The sequence below is a fragment of the Cardiocondyla obscurior genome, linkage group LG15 (assembly GCF_019399895.1).
Source record: "Cardiocondyla obscurior isolate alpha-2009 linkage group LG15, Cobs3.1, whole genome shotgun sequence".
In the NCBI taxonomy this organism is placed as follows: Eukaryota; Metazoa; Arthropoda; class Insecta; order Hymenoptera; family Formicidae; genus Cardiocondyla; species Cardiocondyla obscurior.
Genome location: NC_091878.1, coordinates 1,454,887 through 1,473,440, shown reverse-complemented (window position 1 = coordinate 1,473,440; position 18,554 = coordinate 1,454,887). Strand labels below are relative to the sequence as shown.

Here is an 18,554-nt window from a genome sequence, read left to right as displayed (position 1 = left end):
TCGTCGTCGTAGTCCCCCTGCCGAGGCTCGCGAGCTCCCAGTGCGGGGCACCGAGGTTCATGCTGCATCCTGAACGCCCGGCTACGTACCCTCCTCCTTCTCCCTGTCTTCTTCTTCTTCCTCTTCCTCCTCCTCCTTCTTCTTCTCCTTCTCCTTGCACCCTCTGTTGCTGCCTGTCGTCGCCGATGATCACGGCCGGTGGCGGTACGGCAATACGCACCACCACGATGATAACGACAACGACGGTAGCGGTGACGATAACGTAGGCAAACGGCAGCTATCTGTTTAGAAATCCCCGCACTCGAGATCTCATGGGTGCATTCCGAGGTCACTGCGCGATGGTAACCGATCAACTAACCCGACCCGAAGTTCACTAGTAGCGATACAAGGAAGGCGCACTCACTCGAATCGCGTCGAAATCGCGGCAACGGGAGATGAACACGCGGCGATTCGTACTCGGCACAGCAACATTGATGTCACAGTGATTCTTCGGCGGTCGTTCCTAGGCAAGAGAGGGAGAAAAAGTGAAGGTTATGGCGTTTCACCGCTCAAATTACACCTTCGCCACCGCCACTTTCGCGTTCGCCTACAACCGGAAGACGGGATGATCGAATTAATTACTCGTATAGAAGATTTACGCGCAAAACCGGAGCGCGCACTTTTTTTCTCTCTCTCTTTCTCTCTCTCTCTCTCTCTCTCTCTCTCTCTCTCTCTCTCTCTCTCTCTCTCTCTCTCTCTCTCTCTCTCTCTCTCTTTCTCTCTCTCTCTTTCACGGTTCTCGATTACGTTTCCGCCGAGACGATAGACGACGACGACCAAGTATCACAGCGATGACGATAGGCAGACACCAGCGGGTATCTCGCGATCGCGACGAAGAAGGAACGTACGAAGGGCATTATTAAGATTAGGACATCGTTGTCACAGCGGGAACTGCCGAGAGGTTGAAGATACGCGCTGGAGGCCGCTCCGTGCTGGCGGCGGTGCTCGGGACCCTGCTGCTGCTGCTGCTGGCACCACCGTCGTCGCATCGGCGCATTGTCAACCCCGTGTATGCAGCCTTATCGTGGCGCTCCTCTGCGCTCGACGATTCCACTCTTGGATCTCGGCGATGGACGGCGGTACGCGTTATCGAAGAATAACGCTCCGCTCGGACGGATCCTCGTCGAAAAAAAAAAAAACCTCGTAGCGTGATAACGACGATAATAGAAAAATCGAAACGGCATTCACTCGTCCCGTCGCAAGAGTAATTCTCCTCGTTTTTAGTGCATCGCTGAGATCTGTTCTATGCGCCGTTCAAAGTAGTACTCGTCGATATTATTTCTCCGATGAATTTTTTTCCGAAATACCGTTGCCTATTTAAAAATTTTTTTTTTCCTTCTTTTCCCTTTTTTTTTCCGGATTTTTCTAACGCGCTTGTAATATCGATACGTGCACACGTGTAACCATGTAGCACATGCACGGGGAAGGGACAGGCGATGTTGTATCGATGTATATACACGTAAATACGTTCCTCTTCGTTAGCGCGATCGTAGTCGGTTCGATCGATATCGATAATTGATACGCTCGTTATCTATCATTTTCATTTCTCTCTTTTTCTAAAATGCGATACCATTGCTTCGCGCGGAGAGGGCGGGGGAGAGGATCCTCGATCCCACCGTTAATTATCCACTAACTTGATGCGCCTCGGTGATCGTCGGTTCGCGATCGCAAGTAACGAGCACGTCGATTGCGGGCGAGCATTCGCGAGAGGAGGAATCGAGAGAACGAGAATAAAAGAAGATAACGGGGTAGGGGGTGTTGTTCGCGCGACACGAACGACGGCTTCGAAAGGGTTACGACGAATCCACTCTGTTCGCGCCCCCCCGAACGGGGGAGGGTTAAACCCGCGTCGGGTGCGTCGAGTTGCGCGGCGGCACGACGCGAATCGCAACGTATCCGGATGTTACACCGAGGTAGTAGGTGTACTCTCCCCTTATATCCCTATCTCTAAAGGACGGTAAAGGCGACGGAAGTGGCGAAGGCGGCGGTTATAGTTAACGGCGGTGACGACGACGATGATGATCGTATGTCGGAACAGGCCCGGCGACGTAGGAAGGGACGACAGGGAGCACAGTGGGCGAGCGCACCAGGCTAATAGTAGGGCACACACACGCGCGCACACATACACATACAACATATATATACACACCACTCTTCGCTCGCTCGTTCGTTCGCTTGCTCGCTCACGGCTGAGCGTGCACGCGTGTCGACACGACGTACGAAGAAGAAGAGGAAAGAAGAAACACCGCGGAAGCGCGATCCGCGCCGACACCAGGCACTGCGCGCTAGCTCGTTATCGGCTAGCTCCTGTACTACACGGACGTACCCGAGGATCCCTCTTGGAGAGACTCGTCGCAAAACTTCGGGGGAGAGCGCCCTCTCTCTCGTACGGATCATGTCCCTCCGTGTCGCGCTACCGAGCGCGCGCGCACCACGCACCCCTTCGTCCACCCCTATCGCTCCCTCCCTCGTTCTTTCGCCAACCCCCGGTGCCGACTCTTTGCGTCCTCTGTTCTACCTCCCGTTCTCCATCGGCGTCTCTTTTCCGCCTGTCTGTTCGTACGGTCTACCTTTCTCCCTTTCGCCGCTCGCGTTTATCCTTTTCTCGCTTCCTGCAAAACCCCACCGATCCCTTCTGCCGAGAACTTCTATCCGTTCTCTCTTCCTCTTTCCCTATCGCCCTCGTCCCCGCGGGAAGAGATTTGCAGGGCGGATTCTTTCTCCTCGCGGAAGTCACGCCACCTGCGTCCTCGTTCTCGCGGCCCGTGGCAACGCGATTCTCTCGACGGGGGTACCGACGTGAATAGGACACGTTCTCCGACAAACGGCCGATCGTCGTCACAATGCAGGATCCAATTATATCTAGATTTCAGCGTTTCGTGTTCACGAATTGATGATGACGACAACGTGATGGGCGTCATCGAGCGCAAGCCGCCATCTTCGTTCTCGCGCCGCTCCCCGTCCGGGGACGGTGGCTTCGAGCGTTTCTATCCCCCCATGCGTTCCTCTTTGCGTCCCGTACCCTGCATCCCTCATCAACCCTTCGCCTATACTGTACAGTCGCGATCCTTCTCGCTCCATCCCCTTTCGCTCGTCTCTTCTCCATCTTCCTTCACCCTCTTTCCACCCCCTTTCCCTCCTCCCACGGTTCCCGTCTCTGTCTCTTTCTCTCTCTCTGCCTTTCTTTTTCTCTCATCTCGAGTCGCGTGAATCATCTCTCTCTTTTCCTCACTCCACTCTCTCCCTCTCCTCTATTTTCTTCTTTCAGCCACCGCCTACCCCCGACGCATACGGAGCTACATACACACGGTCGTTTTCAGACTCTTCTACCCCCTTTGCATTCTCTGATTCCCAAGTCTCATCCCCGCGGAGAGCCCTCCGCCAGCCTCCGTTTTCTTCTCTGATTTCCCCGTCGTTCCTTCTCCTTCCCTCCTTCGTCTCTCGTTGCTACCACTCTGCTGGTTCGTTCACCACCCTCTCTTAGCGAACGAGGCGCTCGCCGAAAAAAAAAAAAATTAAAGTAAAAAATAAAAAAAAAAAAAAAATAAAAAAGTGAGGAGAGAAGCCGGCCCAAGTACAATCCTCGACTCTCTTGCGCGCGTGGCGCAGTATGGATTTGTGCTCGTTCCGAGATTCGAGCGACCATCCGAACGACCCGAATATATCGACGGCGGCGGCGGCAGCGGCGACGGCGGCGGCCACGGCCGCGCGCCTCGGCGCGCGTTATATACGCTTTGACTTCGATCGGTCGAGGTCGAGAGGCTGAACCCGAGAGGATGAGAAAGAAAAGGAGCTAGAGAAAGAGAGAGCCCGCGAAAGATTGGACCACGCGCAGTCTGGGCTGACTTCGCAATCGTCTAGTCTCGACTTCCGATTACGAGGAGCGATGAATGCACCACCATTCTTCGCGGTACTCTCAAACCGTAGAGACTACCCTCTTATTCTAAGAACCGCCGGACTCGAAGATAAAAGATTTTTGCGGAGCTAGCGCGCGCGCGATAACGCTTATCGATAAAAGAACATCGTCGATTCAACGATATTAACGACTTTCGGCCCACGATTTATAAAAAATCTGGTTGATACCTGGCTGTTATAAAATTATAGAAAGAAAAAAAAATATATATAGCAGATAGAAAGATTAGAAAACATAGATCGAAGTAAAGAAGCGGTTATAAAGCAAAAATAATAATTTTTTTTTATATGGACATTTGCATTGATATTTTTTTTCACAATTATGAATTTTTTTATCATATAATTATACAAAAGACAGAATTATAATAATATTATAAAAGAGAAGAAAATATTCTCGAAATAGTAAAAGTACTTTTTTTCTATTAATAGTACTATGGAAATTTTATTTTTAACGCGCTATGCAGCTTCTAACTTTCTTGTTATTTTACGCGTAAAGTTATGTATGTGATAAATATCTTATTTAATATTTACCTGTATTTTCGTAAAGATGAGAGTGTCCTCCCTCTCATTTGGACTCTCAAAGTGCTATCTATTAAAATGTAGCTTTCCGTGTGAAACGTTTTTACGCCTCAAAATGTATCGCGATAAGTATCGCGACGATATCAGAGTTATTAAAAAGATGAATCGTTCTTTTTTAATCGTGGGATTATCCGTTTTGCCCGAGCGTTGACTCTTGCTACTTGCAAACGCGCCGAAGTTGCTGGTCGCAAAGCGAGTCTTTTACTCCGCGTATCTATAAAGATTGAAACAAGAACAGAATCAGCTCGTTGAATCAACCTTCCGGTCGCGATTTACCTGACGATTTATTTCTCGAAGGATAATTAAACTTGAATGTGCTGCGTTTCGAATTCTTCGTTGATTCGGAAGCGATTTAGCTATCGCTGCCGCGTCGAAAATGTAGAGTACTCGAATCCATGAATTGCGCGATTTACAGGAAGTAAGTAATAGTGCACGGATAAAATAATTTAAATAACGAAATTCAGTAACACGTCGACTGTTCAACTGTAGTAGTATCTGTGGAATTCACAAACTCGAATTATATAGCAAGTCTATCTTGGGTATATGTGTTTTTGAATGGCTCGTTTGCTTGGTTGCTGGTTCAACTCACGTTGTATCCGCGCGCAGTTGATATGAATATTATCGCCGCTTGAATCTCTTGATAGATTTAAGCAACGCTAATGCCGTAATTTTGCCGAATTATATTTTTTATTATACATTAACTCACAGGCAATAAGATTATTAATACGATAGCGTAAGTGAGAACTATACAGAAGAAAGATAACCAGTCAATAATGGTAGAAAAGTATTTCCATGACGATTTCGGGGCGTTTGTATTTTCTTCGTTTACATTATCTCGGTCGGTTGTTTTAAGATCATCGTCTTTGAGAATGAGGAAACGTCCAGCCTTATTATTCAAAACAAATGTCGTAGCTAACGAGATCCAGCTTGGAATATCTGTGGTCATATCTTCCACTTTTCGTAACAGTGCTGTTAAAATTAATGCGAAAGTAGCCAATCCCAAAGATTCACGATAAAATAACACTGCAAAATAAATATGATATGCATTAAAAGTAGATTTTTGAAGTTTGACTTTCATATTAAGTAATGCTTATTATTTCCCATAAAAGTTTCGTGTTATAATTTTCATTTTAATTAATATAATTATATATAAATATATACCTATATATGTATATTATTTTTAATAATTTAAAGAGAAAATTTTAAATTTGCTACTATAAAAAAAAAAATATTCTTTGCATTCAGTATTCTGTTATAATCGTATTTTCAAAAATATCATTACTTACATATATGAGGGGTATTGGCACCGTTGTATGGTAAATGCAATTGTACTACATACATGGACAGCAAGTGACAAATAAAATTTACACACGCTACCATTACTCGTTCAATCGATTTTAAATCGAGGCACAGCACCACTAAAGTGAGCATCATTAAAGCTGGAAAAAAAAATTGATCGCGCTTACTATTAATTATTCCCTGTTTTTTTGGTATTTTAAATAATTACTCACCGATAGCTGGTACAATAGTAGACGCATTCATTTTGCCGTGATGACGTGTTAACAAGAAGTCGTAAGTGATCCATGGGGATGTTTCGTTCGAAGTTGAATTTATAACCCGTTTTGTCGAATTGATAAACTTAAAATCCCACATTGTGTCATTTATATAATCGTTCATGAAAATCTGCAAAAGAAGTCTTAGATTTAATTTTCTTTTTTTTTTTATAGGAAGAATATTTGCCAAAGAATTGGTTTTAAATTAAAACGTATACCCCAGTCCCATCAATTTGTAAATTGACTTGTCCTGTTGTTTCTTTCCACGAGAAAAACGTGACGCGACATTGATGTTTATCGTAAGGCCAATAAGTAAAATCAGGATTGCATTTTGAAATAAATTTTACTGCAAAAACACAGCTGACAAGACCCGAGTTATAGAGCAAACACTCCGTTGTAGGTAGTCTATTTCGATCACTAATATCGGCACTAAAAAAATAAAAAAGATAAATCAAAGATTGAAAAAAACGGCGTGACATAAATTTCTTTTTTGTGCTTTTTCATATTTTTGCGAAAACTTATAAAAATGAGTTTACGATATATATTTAAAGAGAAGATTAAATTTATTTTTATCAGTTAATTAATAAAAATCTACTTACATAGTATCGGCGTACAAATTGGGGCTCCAAATTTGCCAACTTTTTACATGAACAAAAGTAATCTCCTCGTAATCGCTTGGTGTCCAAATCAATTGCGGATCCATCCAATTCTGTCAAATAAATATTATATTAGATATAGTAAATTAATTAAATACTTAAATAATAAAAATAAGAGAATGCCGTATAGTGATAAAAAAAAATTAATGCACTCACAAGTGCTATCCAACTGTGTAGCGATATGTCACCATTTTCTTCATCCTGAATTAAAGAACAAGTACTTCTAAATTATTGTACTTTTATTGAGTAGTTATAATTTATAGACTGCAATATTTTTTATGACTGCATGACACTTACAAAATCCAATATCTTCGGCATTAAACTCAGACTGACGTTGGTTGTTTTAGAAGGATTGGGAGTAGCATTGTTGTCGTAATCGCAAAATAGGTTCCTTTTAAGATTTAATAATTGTGAAATTGATTCCATAAAATTGCACGTTGCTTTCACTTTCTGTATACTTTCACTGTCGACAAAAGATGGAAAAACGTCTGCAATATCAACGAAAGGATTAGAATTTATTTAAAATATGAACATTACATTGAACTTGTTTAAAATCCGTAATTTTGTAGACAGTATTGTTTTACATTTTCTTACGTACTGAATTGATCGGAATTGATGAAAAGAATACTGAAAAATCCGAGCACCTTTAATATTCTCATATTGATCATTACGAGCCAGCGACTTTGAATCGACTAATTCTGTTCGTTATAACGTTAGATTAGTTATCGTAGAGTTCGTGAAATTCAATGCTGTTGATAAGTCTCACGCCCCCGAAGTATGAACTAATGATATCAATTTAAAAACTTTATGGCAACGAATCAAGAAAAAATCTGTACAATATGCAAGTTGAATTTTACAACTATTAATTAATTAATTAATTTTTTTTTGTTAGTGAATTATCGCGCTGATTTATAATGAGAGTTAATAAATCTTGAAATATTAATTTTGTAATATTTTCGCTTTCTATATTTCTAAATGAAAAAGTATACTTACCTTTAACATTGAAATTAATTTATTTCCCGTAATTGTGATAATTTGCAAAACTCTTTAAGTTATATGTGAGAAATGTTTATTTCTATATGTACACGCGATAATTCCACAGAACATTAATATATCACAGAAATTACAACAAATACAATGGTGCGACTACTTGTTAGTGCATCGCGTTTGTATGCAAATCTAAAAGTGTACCGGAGATTTAAATTAGCAGATGATAAAAATATGATAACGTCTAATTATTTAATTATTCGACAGCGTTGCTAGCTCGTACGGTATTCAAATTGCAGAAAGACTCTCTTAAAAGCCTGTAAAAATATATAATCGAGAATTGCAAGGTATAAGAATATCGAGGTATTTCAGACAAGGTTACGAATTGTCGGACTAACTACACGTCAATGTGTGCGATGGACGGAGCATATTTACATATCTCGTGCAAAGTACTCTACACATTTACAAAAATAGTGATTGTAGCAGTATACTCGCTTTTCAGTTTTCTTCTGTGTTAGAAAAAGAGTTGTGTATGGTCGAGATATTACTTGACACGTTAATTTATTATCTAGTATTAAGAAAAGTTTTTTTTTTTTTTTAAATTATGTTACATTATTTTATAATATATAATTATACAATGCTACATTTAATAACGTTAAGCGTGTCAAAACGTATCTCGTTAGTGTTCCCCAAAAATGTCGTCGTATTGATACAACATTTCTCGGCCATAAAATACCAATACTCTTTATTGCACTCCCATAAATAGAAATTACAACATAAGTTTCACAGATTTGCTCTGTTGTCAATGTATTCGTCGTCGTCGTCCGCGAACTTGATGCCGTCCTCGTTTTCGCGAATTAAGTCGTAAAAGGAGTCGCGCGATTCCGTCTTTATGTCGCTCTCGACCCCGTAATCCGGACTCTGAATTTCTTTTTTGGACAGACTGATGTTCAAATTGTCCGTTGTCAGTCTTCGTGCCATCGCCGGCGAGCTTAATCGCGGTCCCGAAAATTCAATCATTGGAATGTTAGTAGAATCCGATAGCTTATTGATTTCTTGTGGTTGCGTAAACTGCGTAAAGTCTCGGTACTTGCACGGACCGCTGACGTTTAAATTTGTTAGCACGACATCTGATTTAGGCTCGTCCTTGGCACCTCTATCCTTACCATCTGCGTGCCCTTGAGTCTTCGAGCTCGTTGACTTGCTAGACAATTTCGACGCGTTCTCGTTTTTACAATAGCGATTTTTTTTGTCACTTTGAGAAACATCCTTCGTCTTTTGGTTTACGTGGAGCTTCGAGGTACCATGATGAAGTACCGCATCTTCGGTATGTTTTTTCGAGGCTCTCGACTTTTCCGACTTATCGTCCAACTTTATCACGATCCCGTCGACAACGTTCGCGTAGTTGTCTTGCCGACTGCTTCTCGAGGCGTTCTGCTCCTGGAAGAAATCGGATTTAGTCCCGTGAAGGCGATTCGGAGTGCTCCTGTCAACCGCAAGCTGGCTGCACAGAGATTCCTCGCTGACTCGCGTTCTGGAGTCCTCCAGAATCCGATGAATCGGCAGCAGGCGTTCGGTCAACCTGGTGGTCCTACCGTCGCTGTCCTCGGACAGAATGCTACCGCTCGATGACGAATCGTTTTTCGACGACGAAGAAGACGTCGAGTCTTGGCGTTGCTGTTCGAGACTCGGTTTAATCTCTTCGATGCCGGACGCGATTTGCTGTCTCATTCGTCGATACTCGGCCGGAGTAAGAGTCGCACCCTCAGTGCTCTCTGGCAGCCGATACAATGCCGAGCTCGTCGTAGTGCCTTGAAAACAATCCGGACGATCCGCGGACGGATCTTGAGAATCCTCAGACATCGATAACGGGGGTATCCATAGGAGAAAAGCTGGATCCATACCTAAGTACGAGCCCGGCACGGCGCCGGCATTCGCGACGTTGTAATCGTAATAGTCGAGCTCCATATCCGTCTCCGGATTAGTCAAACTGAACTCCGAGCCCGGTCCTTGAAGTAGTCGCTCACGATTCCGACGGTCCTTCGTTTCTTTTCCGCTACGTAACGTGGATGCGCCTGATAGCGGGCTGCTCATCGACGAATCCTGATAACAGTTTTTGGTCACGGAAATTAATATCTTCGTTCAAAAAGTCACAGACAGAATAAATGTTTTCTTTTTGAATTTTCTCCGTGCAGCATTACTCAATTAATTTTATTTGACACATTTAAATACTTATTAAAAATTATCTGCCGTCTCAAACACGTAATCGAATTAGATCTTTACCTTAGATTGAATAGAATTCGACGTGTAACAATGTAGTCTTGCAATATGCGGACTCTCCGTGCTACTCGCTGTGCTTTGACATCTCGTCGCGTTGCCTGACATTAATTTATCCGCAGAACTGACAGATCCCAAAGTGCGTAATCTGCAATGTGAGTAATATACAAGCCATTAAATTGCCCAATCAATTATCAGATGCATTTGACACAAGATTATTCTGACGTTTGTCGACGTTATATAAAATATTTTGTTATTAAACGCAATAAATTTTTTTTTTTTTTAATTACTTGACGGGTTGGGCATATTTTACTTCTGGTTGACCAATTGCCATAATAGACGATACAGTGGCCGGCGATTCATCGACATGCAATTTATTCGGTATTACACTCTTTTCCGTATAGCTCTCCTCGTTATCTCGCAACTTTAAGGTGGTTGAACTCAGGCTGGTCTCGTCCTCGTATCTGTTACATTAAAAATATATACGTCTTAGAACGCCAATGTAGGAGATGATAAAAGATTAAACGAATCAATAGTCCTTTCATAGAACGGATAAAGCAAAGTTATTTAGCAATATTTAGCAATATTAAAACGTAAGATAATTGAGAAATTTAATTCAGAATTTTATATAGATGATAATAAGGATATTAACTTGAGCTGTTCAAACTAATGAATTGCCGCTTACTCTGCCAAAGTTTCCGAACTATCGTAGCCATCCTCCACCGCACAGGGTGCTTTGCGTTTCGACAGTCTTGGTGTACATTTTCTTGGTAATCCTACCAGAGACGCGACTTCCGAAATTAATGTTGTAGAAGACATCGATTTTCCTCGGCCCGCCATCATATCGCTGCATCCTAAATAATTTATTAATCTCGATTTTTATTTTTTACATTAATTAATTGTTATTTTAGTACTATAATTAATTTTGATTTTTGTAAAATTAACGCTTGCTATCGATATTGAAATTTTACTTACCCGAGTGCTCGCTCAAAGTATCCAAGTCTTCCGCGATATGGTACTTCCTGTATTTCAGTGCAAATTGCAATGCTAGAAAAATAGATATAAAGAATATGAGTATCAAAAAAGATGCTGTTGCCAAATGCGCGGGACCCCAAAAGATCCATTGCTCAACGGTGAGGGTAGAATTTGTTTCCGAAGGGAGGGACGTCTTGTTCTCGTATAATTTTTCTGAAAATAATTGCATTAATTGGATCAAATGTGAAACATCATAAATAACAATAAAGTTTATATAATTAAAAATTATTTTAATTTATATTTATTAGTATACTTTAATACTCATCGTTATTGGACTTTGACGCATATTAAATTGTACTCACGAAACGTGCTCGCGTGCCCCAAAAATCCACCCACGCATGCATCCCCCGAGGCAGTGTGCTCGTCGCTAAAGAACTCGAGCAGCAAGCTTTGGCCCGAGGAAAATATAGTTCCCGTCACCGGTGTGTTCTTATCAAACGTGATATCTGTCAAGAGTTCCGCGCTCAGCGAGTCACCGTCGCGGGCTCGAAAATATTGCCCCGGACAGGGAAACTGTGTTTGATCCAAATGTAGTTTAATTATGTAATCCGATTTTGCCTACAAAAAAAAAAAAACTAATTAAAAATAATTTTTTGTTTTAATAAACAGAAAATTATTTAATACGCGGTTAGATTTACCTGCAGCAGCCAAAAGGAACGGCCGGGGCAGGCCTGAGTGTTAGCCGCCAGAATCTTATTCAAAGTTTTATCTTCGAAATTGATAATACACCCACACCGACACTGTAAGCCGATCTGAGCCGTGACTTCCGGTCTCGCGGCCACTAATGTCGTTCCGTGCCGACACTCCCATCCTTCGGTGTTCCATGCTTCCTGAAAATCAATCCTGCCGGTGCCGCCGCAAGATTCTGTCTCAACTGCTCTTCCCTGTTTTATTAATTAATTTTTTATTATTATTTTTTTTTTTTTTGGCCAAACACATTCATTTAAGACGATTATCGCGTAATTTGTTTCAACGATCGTTACACTTACCTGACAAAATTTCGCTCCGTATTTTGGAGGTGGCGTGTCGCAAAATCGATATCGATTGCGAACACCACCTACACAGGAACTGCTGCAAGGGCTCCACGCGCTCCAAGGACCCCATCCGGCCGCATCGTTTTCTGCGTTAATAATTTAAATGTGAAAAGGGGAGAATCGATATAGAGCGTTTCAAAAGTCAAACTTTCCGTCGTCGCGCGAAATTATTAAAAAGAAAGTTATTTTATTGAAGAGCTCTATTAAAAATAATCGCGGGCGTCTTTTATTTTTACCTACATCAAACCGATCGCCGATGTTCGTTAAGGGTTCGTTGAATCTACATGCTTCTCGCGATCTATTGAGGTAACTTATGAGGCGGTAAATCTATCGCGCATCAGGCGCCCAGCTTTTAAACGTTTGCACGTAACTCACCCAGAAGAGGGAAGGTCGGTATGCACGCGAGTTTCACTTCCGCCATCGCGCCGGTGATCGCCTGGCTCACGTAAACGAAGCAGTACTCGATGAACTTTTCGGTGAAGATATCGCAGTCGAAATTCAGCGAGTGCTTCCCCGGTGCCGCCTTCAATTCCGCCACGTAGTGCAAGGCGGACGGCGGTGCCAGAGAGCTCACGTCCGCTCGAAGACGGCCGTAAACGCGCACGCGGTCACCCTGAAGGCGACACGCGGGATATTGAAAGAGGACCGATATACCCGTCGATCCCTCGCAAGGATAAATCGACCTCGCGTGGACGTTGAAATTAAACTCGTCGGACCATTCCACCTACGAGCAAATACATAAGCGCGCGATGACATTAATCTCTCGCTGCCACGAATAAGATAGTAATTGAAGAGATAATTACTTTCTGTAACAATACGAAATCGTTCGAATTAAGAGATTCAATTACCTTAATGTACGCGCTGGTTGTCGGCGCGGATGGATTAACTTCCGAGGCCTTCAGTCTGAGCGCGTAATTTCCGGCCAGTCCGAAAAATTCACATTTCAATTTAACAACTTTCGGCGAGGCGAAGCCATTTATTTCCTCGTAATAGAGCACCTGAGGAAATTTGAGGAACGTGAGGAATTGAATTTCACGACGGCACTCGCCGTTTGATAGGAACGCTCCCTTTATTAAAACGTGAAACGCTTACTTGCATGCGACCGTTGTTCTGCGGATCGCAGGCGGCCGCGGTGGTGCCGCAGTATATGAGTTGCAAAATATAAGCGGCCACCGGAACACCGTTGGCAGGTATACATGAAATTCCATTGTACTTTATTGTAGCTATTACTGACCGGTTAGGATATGTACCGAAGTGTTGGGATTCCAAAAGCAGAGAAGGGGTTGGCCATTTCACGTCTAAGGCACTGCTCATCTGAATACGTTTTACATCTCAATCAGTTAAATTTTATTTAAATGACATTTGACAATTATTAATTCGAGATTATGTCAAGACTTCTTTTTCCTGATTTTTTTTTAATCTCTCAAAAATAAATTTAGATAAAAAAAAAAAATAAATTTTAATTTTTACGTGTTATTGAATAATGAAAGTAATAATGCCTACCTCAATTTCGGGCAGCCCAGTAATGGCAGTGTTGTGTCTGGTAGCCACGGTTGAGAACTTGTACTGAAGTCGTAGTGTATAAATTCCGCCGCGCGAGAAAAAACCACAAGGTATTATCACAGAAATATTCTCACTCTTATGTGGCAAGGTGTCGAGAGGGAAATCTCCGATTAATTCCGACGTGAGGCCATCGACGTACAGTATTCTGAAATTAATGCGCGCATTGTTATAACGATAACTTATTTACCTATCTGTTCTTTAAACTTCAGGGAAGGAAAAAAAATTAATAAAAAAAAAAAAGAAGAAGAAGGGTCTATTTATTTTTATTTTATTTTACTTGTACGCGAACGAAATATTAATCAAAATTATTTAACGCTGTCTAGCTCACCTATCCGCCTCCTCGTTTAAGGGTGCATACAAACTGAACATTTTAGGGCGTCGCGAAACTTCATGCGTGTTCGTTCAGTTTTATGATCTTTTTACATACCTAAGCACGAGCGGTTCGTGACCCGCGCTAACTCCACCTTTCTTCGGATCGATTTTTTCTCTCTCGCCTTTCTTCGTACCACTTGTAACGTTGGCGGGTATAGTACTTGTGGACACCGTAGAGGATTCCGCTTCCGAGTCCAAGATAAAAACGGTCACGTCGCCGGACAAAGCCGTATGAGACGGAGGAGCGACAACTTTTAATAGTATCGGCTCCTTCGCGTCTGCCATCGATCTTGTGATACCTGAAACCGGTAAACAGACGTTTAAAGTCGCGCAAGATAACTACTTCCCTTAATATAAAGTCACTAATAACTTTTCACGATATATTTTTATTCCTTTATGAAAATTAAAATCAATGTTAATACCGCATCTCAAGATAAGGACGATTAATAATCCCAATGATATCCGTTCGGATGTCCAATTCATGTCCAGCTCTTCATCGATGGATTGCCAGGGCCTAACCGAGATATTTCGGTGGCCCGGAAAAAAAATAACAAATCTGCGTCCTTATTCCTGTTTGGAATAATAAAAAAAACGCAGTTTGTTATTAAGTTCTGACGGTTCTGAAATAAATCATTTTTGTTATTTAGAACAATATGGCCGATTAAATAAGTCAAGCCGAAGTAGAACATACTAGATTACGTTCAAAGAAAATAAACCAGAGTAACCCAGATTACGACGGCATAATAAATGCTCCTATAAAGGTCCTAAAATATTTTTAACTCCTATGATAGCTATCGAGCATGCAATTCAACCTTCGCGATACGTTCACCGAAAAATCATATGTTGCGGTGTAGCGGTAATAAAACAGAAGTTTATAATTTTACAATTTTGTGAAATCTAAAAAATCCAAACGTTAATGTATTATTATTAACAATAAATTAATGCAAGGCACGCTGCTTATTCAGTTGTCTCCCAGATGCAAATAAGTTAATATTGTGGCAGCAGCATAATTTACTTCGAGCCAACGATCAAAGTTATCAAACGACATGCGTGCATTTTGCGCCCCTGCTCTGCTTCTGAAAATCTGCAGCCTCGAATAATTGCACGTGTTGCACCCTTAGGGTAACTACGCTTCTCGGAGGGAAATCGAAATCGAGCATCGTCCTTTTCCGTCCGTATCGATCTGCCACGTCCCTATAGCATGCACCGTTTTAGAAAACGCATGTACGCGTCTGTGTATAACGTCGGCTGCGTTAAGGGACACGATATTTTATGTCTAGCGTGAATCTCCTAAAGTTAAAAAAAAAAAAAAAAAAAAATAGCGTAATTAACATTTACCAATTTAATAAAGACATATTGAATAAATTTTTTATGTTTATCGCGCAGTTTAATTTTATTTACGTCGGATAAAGCACATTTTAAAACGTTTTTATTTTAACATCGTTAAGTGCATATGTTTTTTCTTTTCCTTCTTTAACTAATTTTTTTTTTTTTTTTTTTAAATTAACTGTACTGCAAAATATTCAATGCTTTGCTTAAATTATTTTCCAATATCGTTTATGTCCACAAAATATTTGCTCATATCTGTGAAAGACCTGACTGGTCACCGCGGGGTGTCTCGAATCCCCTGAGGATTCTTTTCACGCGAAACAAAAATGGATATGTGGCGGACCCTTCCATAAAAGTGCTCGTTAAAATCGAGATTTTTCGCTCTCTGCGTTCCTCTTAATTTATGGGGAAACTCAATTCATACGTGAATCTTTTCTGTTGAAACATCTTGTTTAAAGAACTGAAAAAAAAAAAAATATATGATATATATTAAAATTATTATTATATATATTTGAAATTGTTATATTATTTAATTAATTTGCCCTGGTTGTACGCGAATATTTTACATTAATTACATTCACTTTTAAATACTCGTAACGACATATGGAGAGATAATGGATGGTACTCAATGTGGATAGTCCACGTGTCGGAATCGCGTAGAAAACGGTATTTCGAATCGATTATGCAATTGGAGTAATGAGTTCGTTGCTTCGTGCAAAAGGGAATGTCGACCCCACACAGACAGATACGCGTTGGTTATCGCGGCAAACACGCGTAGTGGTGATTAACAGTGATATATCGCAGATAAACATCACCCCCTCGCCGCAGGCGCGACGGTAGGGCACACTGAGCACTCTTGCAGTAATAATCGCAGAACATGCACAAGATGCAGCGAAAATTTATGGCCTTAAAATAAGTCTTTGACAATTCTTTAAGCACGTTTTCGTAAATTAAAGCCAAACATATAAGAAAATGCTCAATTACAAAATTACTCTCTTGCTAATTAATAAAGCGTCAGCGCTATCAAGCAATCGCTTTGAAATTCATACATTTTAAATTACGTATTTCGTATTAAAGATTAAAATAATTCATTTACCTTTGTATCGTCTTTACTAATTTTTCCAAACTTATTCTCGATTGATCTCTAATTATCATTTATTATCGAATTATTTTGGGAGCTTTTTGAAAGCGATATAAAAAAATAAAGCGCGCGTGCAAGATGTTTCCATATTACGTTTTAAATACGTACGATATACGTTTAATTATAAATAAAATATCTCTGCCACGTTTTTATCTTTTTGCCACGCGTATGTTACTTAAAAAGAAAACAACATGCTTTGCTTACGCCGATGCTTTTATCCCGATACGATTCGCATCCTCTTTGAATTAATCGCAGATCGGTATAGATCTCTTTCGCACCAATGTAGACGGGTTCGATCGCCGGTACTCCGACCCGATCGATTGATCTTGCCTCTCATTGATTCCCCTTTCCGCGTATCAACGACGACGATGTCAACGAGCGGCCGTTTTGCCGACCGAAGGACGAAGAAGGGGGTGCGCGATTACGCCGACAGTGGCGGCGGCCTCCTAGAATCGATATCGAGAGCCACACGCGAAATTGCCGGCTCGCCTATCCTCGCCGCACAAACACCCTCGCGCGCATCCCTGTGCTTGCTCCGAGGGTCGACCCTCCGGCGGACACAAAATTACCCTCCCGCCAAGGGAGAATGCCGACGTTGTTTACGAGAGTCTGAGCGCTAAGAAACCGACACTATTCTTGCTTCGTTCTTCTTATCCCTCGACCTCCTTTTCGTCTTTCTTTAATAAGCGAGAAAAGTAACTTGGTTGTTGTTTTTTTTATTTATAAAATATTTAGAAGCAAGTCCACAACTGCGACGTTTGTATTTCTTTTTTTCTTTTTTCTTTTTAATTAATACAAAGAGTAGTGAAGATCTCTTTCATGTATCTCGATCGTTTTCTTCGAGTTGGCGTCTACAATGACGCGACGACATCGCGAAGACTACCAGAACTAAAGTAAATAGAAACGTAGTACGTAAATTAGATAGTTAATTTTTTTTTTTTTTCGGCAGTGGCTTGGTTTAATCGTTTCGGGGTATCACTTATCACTCCTCTGTTTTGAACTATCTCGCGAGACTACGGAAATAATTTACGACGCGGTTTCATCGACGCGAGATTTTTGCTCGGCGAGGAATCCCGCGGAAATGCGAAGCACAAGGGGCAAATGCGATAGGGCGACGTGCACATCGCGACTAAAGCCGGGGTCGCCGGCCACCCCTCTTTCCCTGTGTCTCGGATGGGGTCGAATCGCCACCACCGCCACTACCGCCGCCGATACCCGCTGCCGCCGTCGCCCCCGCTCGCACCCTCGTTCATCGTTCGACGGGGTGCGCCTTAGGGGTGAGCATTATGACAGAAGGTTTGGCTTCTATGAATGAATGCCAGATATACGTGGCGTATTATGCCGTTGCGTGCTTCCGAAGTTGAGAACGCAAGGGCCAATTTCGCCAAAGGGGGGTTGGCGATTCGATATCCGAAGGAACGGCAAAGAGGTGATTGCGAAGGCGCCAAAGTCGGGGAGAGGTATCAGCGCTAAGGAAGCGAAGGGTAGTGTTGGTAACGCTGAAAGACCAATATAATATGATGTTCCTAGAGGGGAAGAAAGAATAATTTGTACATTAAATGTAGATATGAGACATATATATCTTCCTTTATATCTTTTAATGATATTAGGGGTAGTTTCCGAAGTCCAAACTATTTTTCCAATATATCATGAATATTATAAGTGTTTAGACATGTGTAATTGTATAAAATTATTGTTTCGACATCTACGTTGATTTTTTATTTTTAATAAAATATTTAGTATTTTTAATTGTTTTAATTATCCTTTTTTTTTCCTGTGCAATCGGTTTTTCTATTTTGCTTCTACAAATTAAAAGTGTATTTAAAAAACTTGAAATAAAAAATAACGCGTAAGAAAATATTCGCTGCAGAATTCTATTTCTTATTTTTTAATAAATCGTTGGGATAATAAGACACGAGTAATTATCGCGAGTAATGTTCAAACAAACGAGGGTTTCGAGTGCTTAACTTCCCGGGGCGCGAGCCACTTTTGCGCGACCCTTCGTCGACCTGCAAGTACGAAAAAGAATGGAGGGTTGTTGCAGAAAGGCATACCCAGTCAATTAACCAGTGCAGGC

At 41.6% G+C, this 18,554-nt stretch overlaps 2 protein-coding genes across 2 annotated transcripts; both read right to left on the bottom strand.

Moving 5' to 3' along the window:
* Positions 1-4,352: 4,352 nt before the first annotated feature.
* Positions 4,353-7,524, bottom strand: LOC139108661 (neuronal acetylcholine receptor subunit alpha-9-like). Its single transcript, XM_070667147.1, has 8 exons — positions 7,338-7,524; positions 7,037-7,227; positions 6,896-6,940; positions 6,683-6,792; positions 6,302-6,512; positions 6,042-6,213; positions 5,817-5,969; positions 4,353-5,553 (listed from the first exon to the last, which is right to left on the bottom strand). Exons 1-8 carry the CDS (start codon positions 7,405-7,407, stop codon positions 5,228-5,230), a joined length of 1,278 nt encoding a protein of 425 aa, XP_070523248.1. The 5' UTR covers positions 7,408-7,524; the 3' UTR covers positions 4,353-5,227.
* A 287-nt stretch (positions 7,525-7,811) lies between these two features.
* Gogo (golden goal) lies at positions 7,812-17,593 on the bottom strand. The gene is made up of 15 exons (XM_070667116.1): positions 16,682-17,593; positions 14,430-14,577; positions 14,063-14,306; positions 13,576-13,780; positions 13,165-13,386; positions 12,921-13,070; positions 12,448-12,796; positions 12,028-12,158; positions 11,677-11,922; positions 11,341-11,596; positions 10,979-11,191; positions 10,689-10,857; positions 10,294-10,467; positions 10,010-10,151; positions 7,812-9,829 (listed from the first exon to the last, which is right to left on the bottom strand). Exons 2-15 carry the CDS (start codon positions 14,488-14,490, stop codon positions 8,510-8,512), a joined length of 3,882 nt encoding a protein of 1,293 aa, XP_070523217.1. The 5' UTR covers positions 14,491-14,577; positions 16,682-17,593; the 3' UTR covers positions 7,812-8,509.
* Positions 17,594-18,554: the final 961 nt, after the last annotated feature.

Bases quoted from the DNA above. Each gene is read 5' to 3' on its own strand.
- LOC139108661 (XM_070667147.1), bottom strand. From the start codon at position 7,407: ATGATCAATATGAGAATATTAAAGGTGCTCGGATTTTTCAGTATTCTT. The intron at 6,513-6,682 runs GTAAGTAGATTT...TTATTTTTTTAG, and splicing joins AATTTGTACGCCGATACTAT to TGCCGATATTAGTGATCGAA. The intron at 5,970-6,041 runs GTGAGTAATTAT...TTTTTTTTCCAG, and splicing joins TACTATTGTACCAGCTATCG to CTTTAATGATGCTCACTTTA.
- Gogo (XM_070667116.1), bottom strand. From the start codon at position 14,490: ATGAATTGGACATCCGAACGGATATCATTGGGATTATTAATCGTCCTT. The intron at 13,071-13,164 runs GTAAGCGTTTCA...AAATTTCCTCAG, and splicing joins AGAACAACGGTCGCATGCAA to GTGCTCTATTACGAGGAAAT. The intron at 11,923-12,027 runs GTAAGTGTAACG...TTAATAAAACAG, and splicing joins ACGGAGCGAAATTTTGTCAG to GGAAGAGCAGTTGAGACAGA.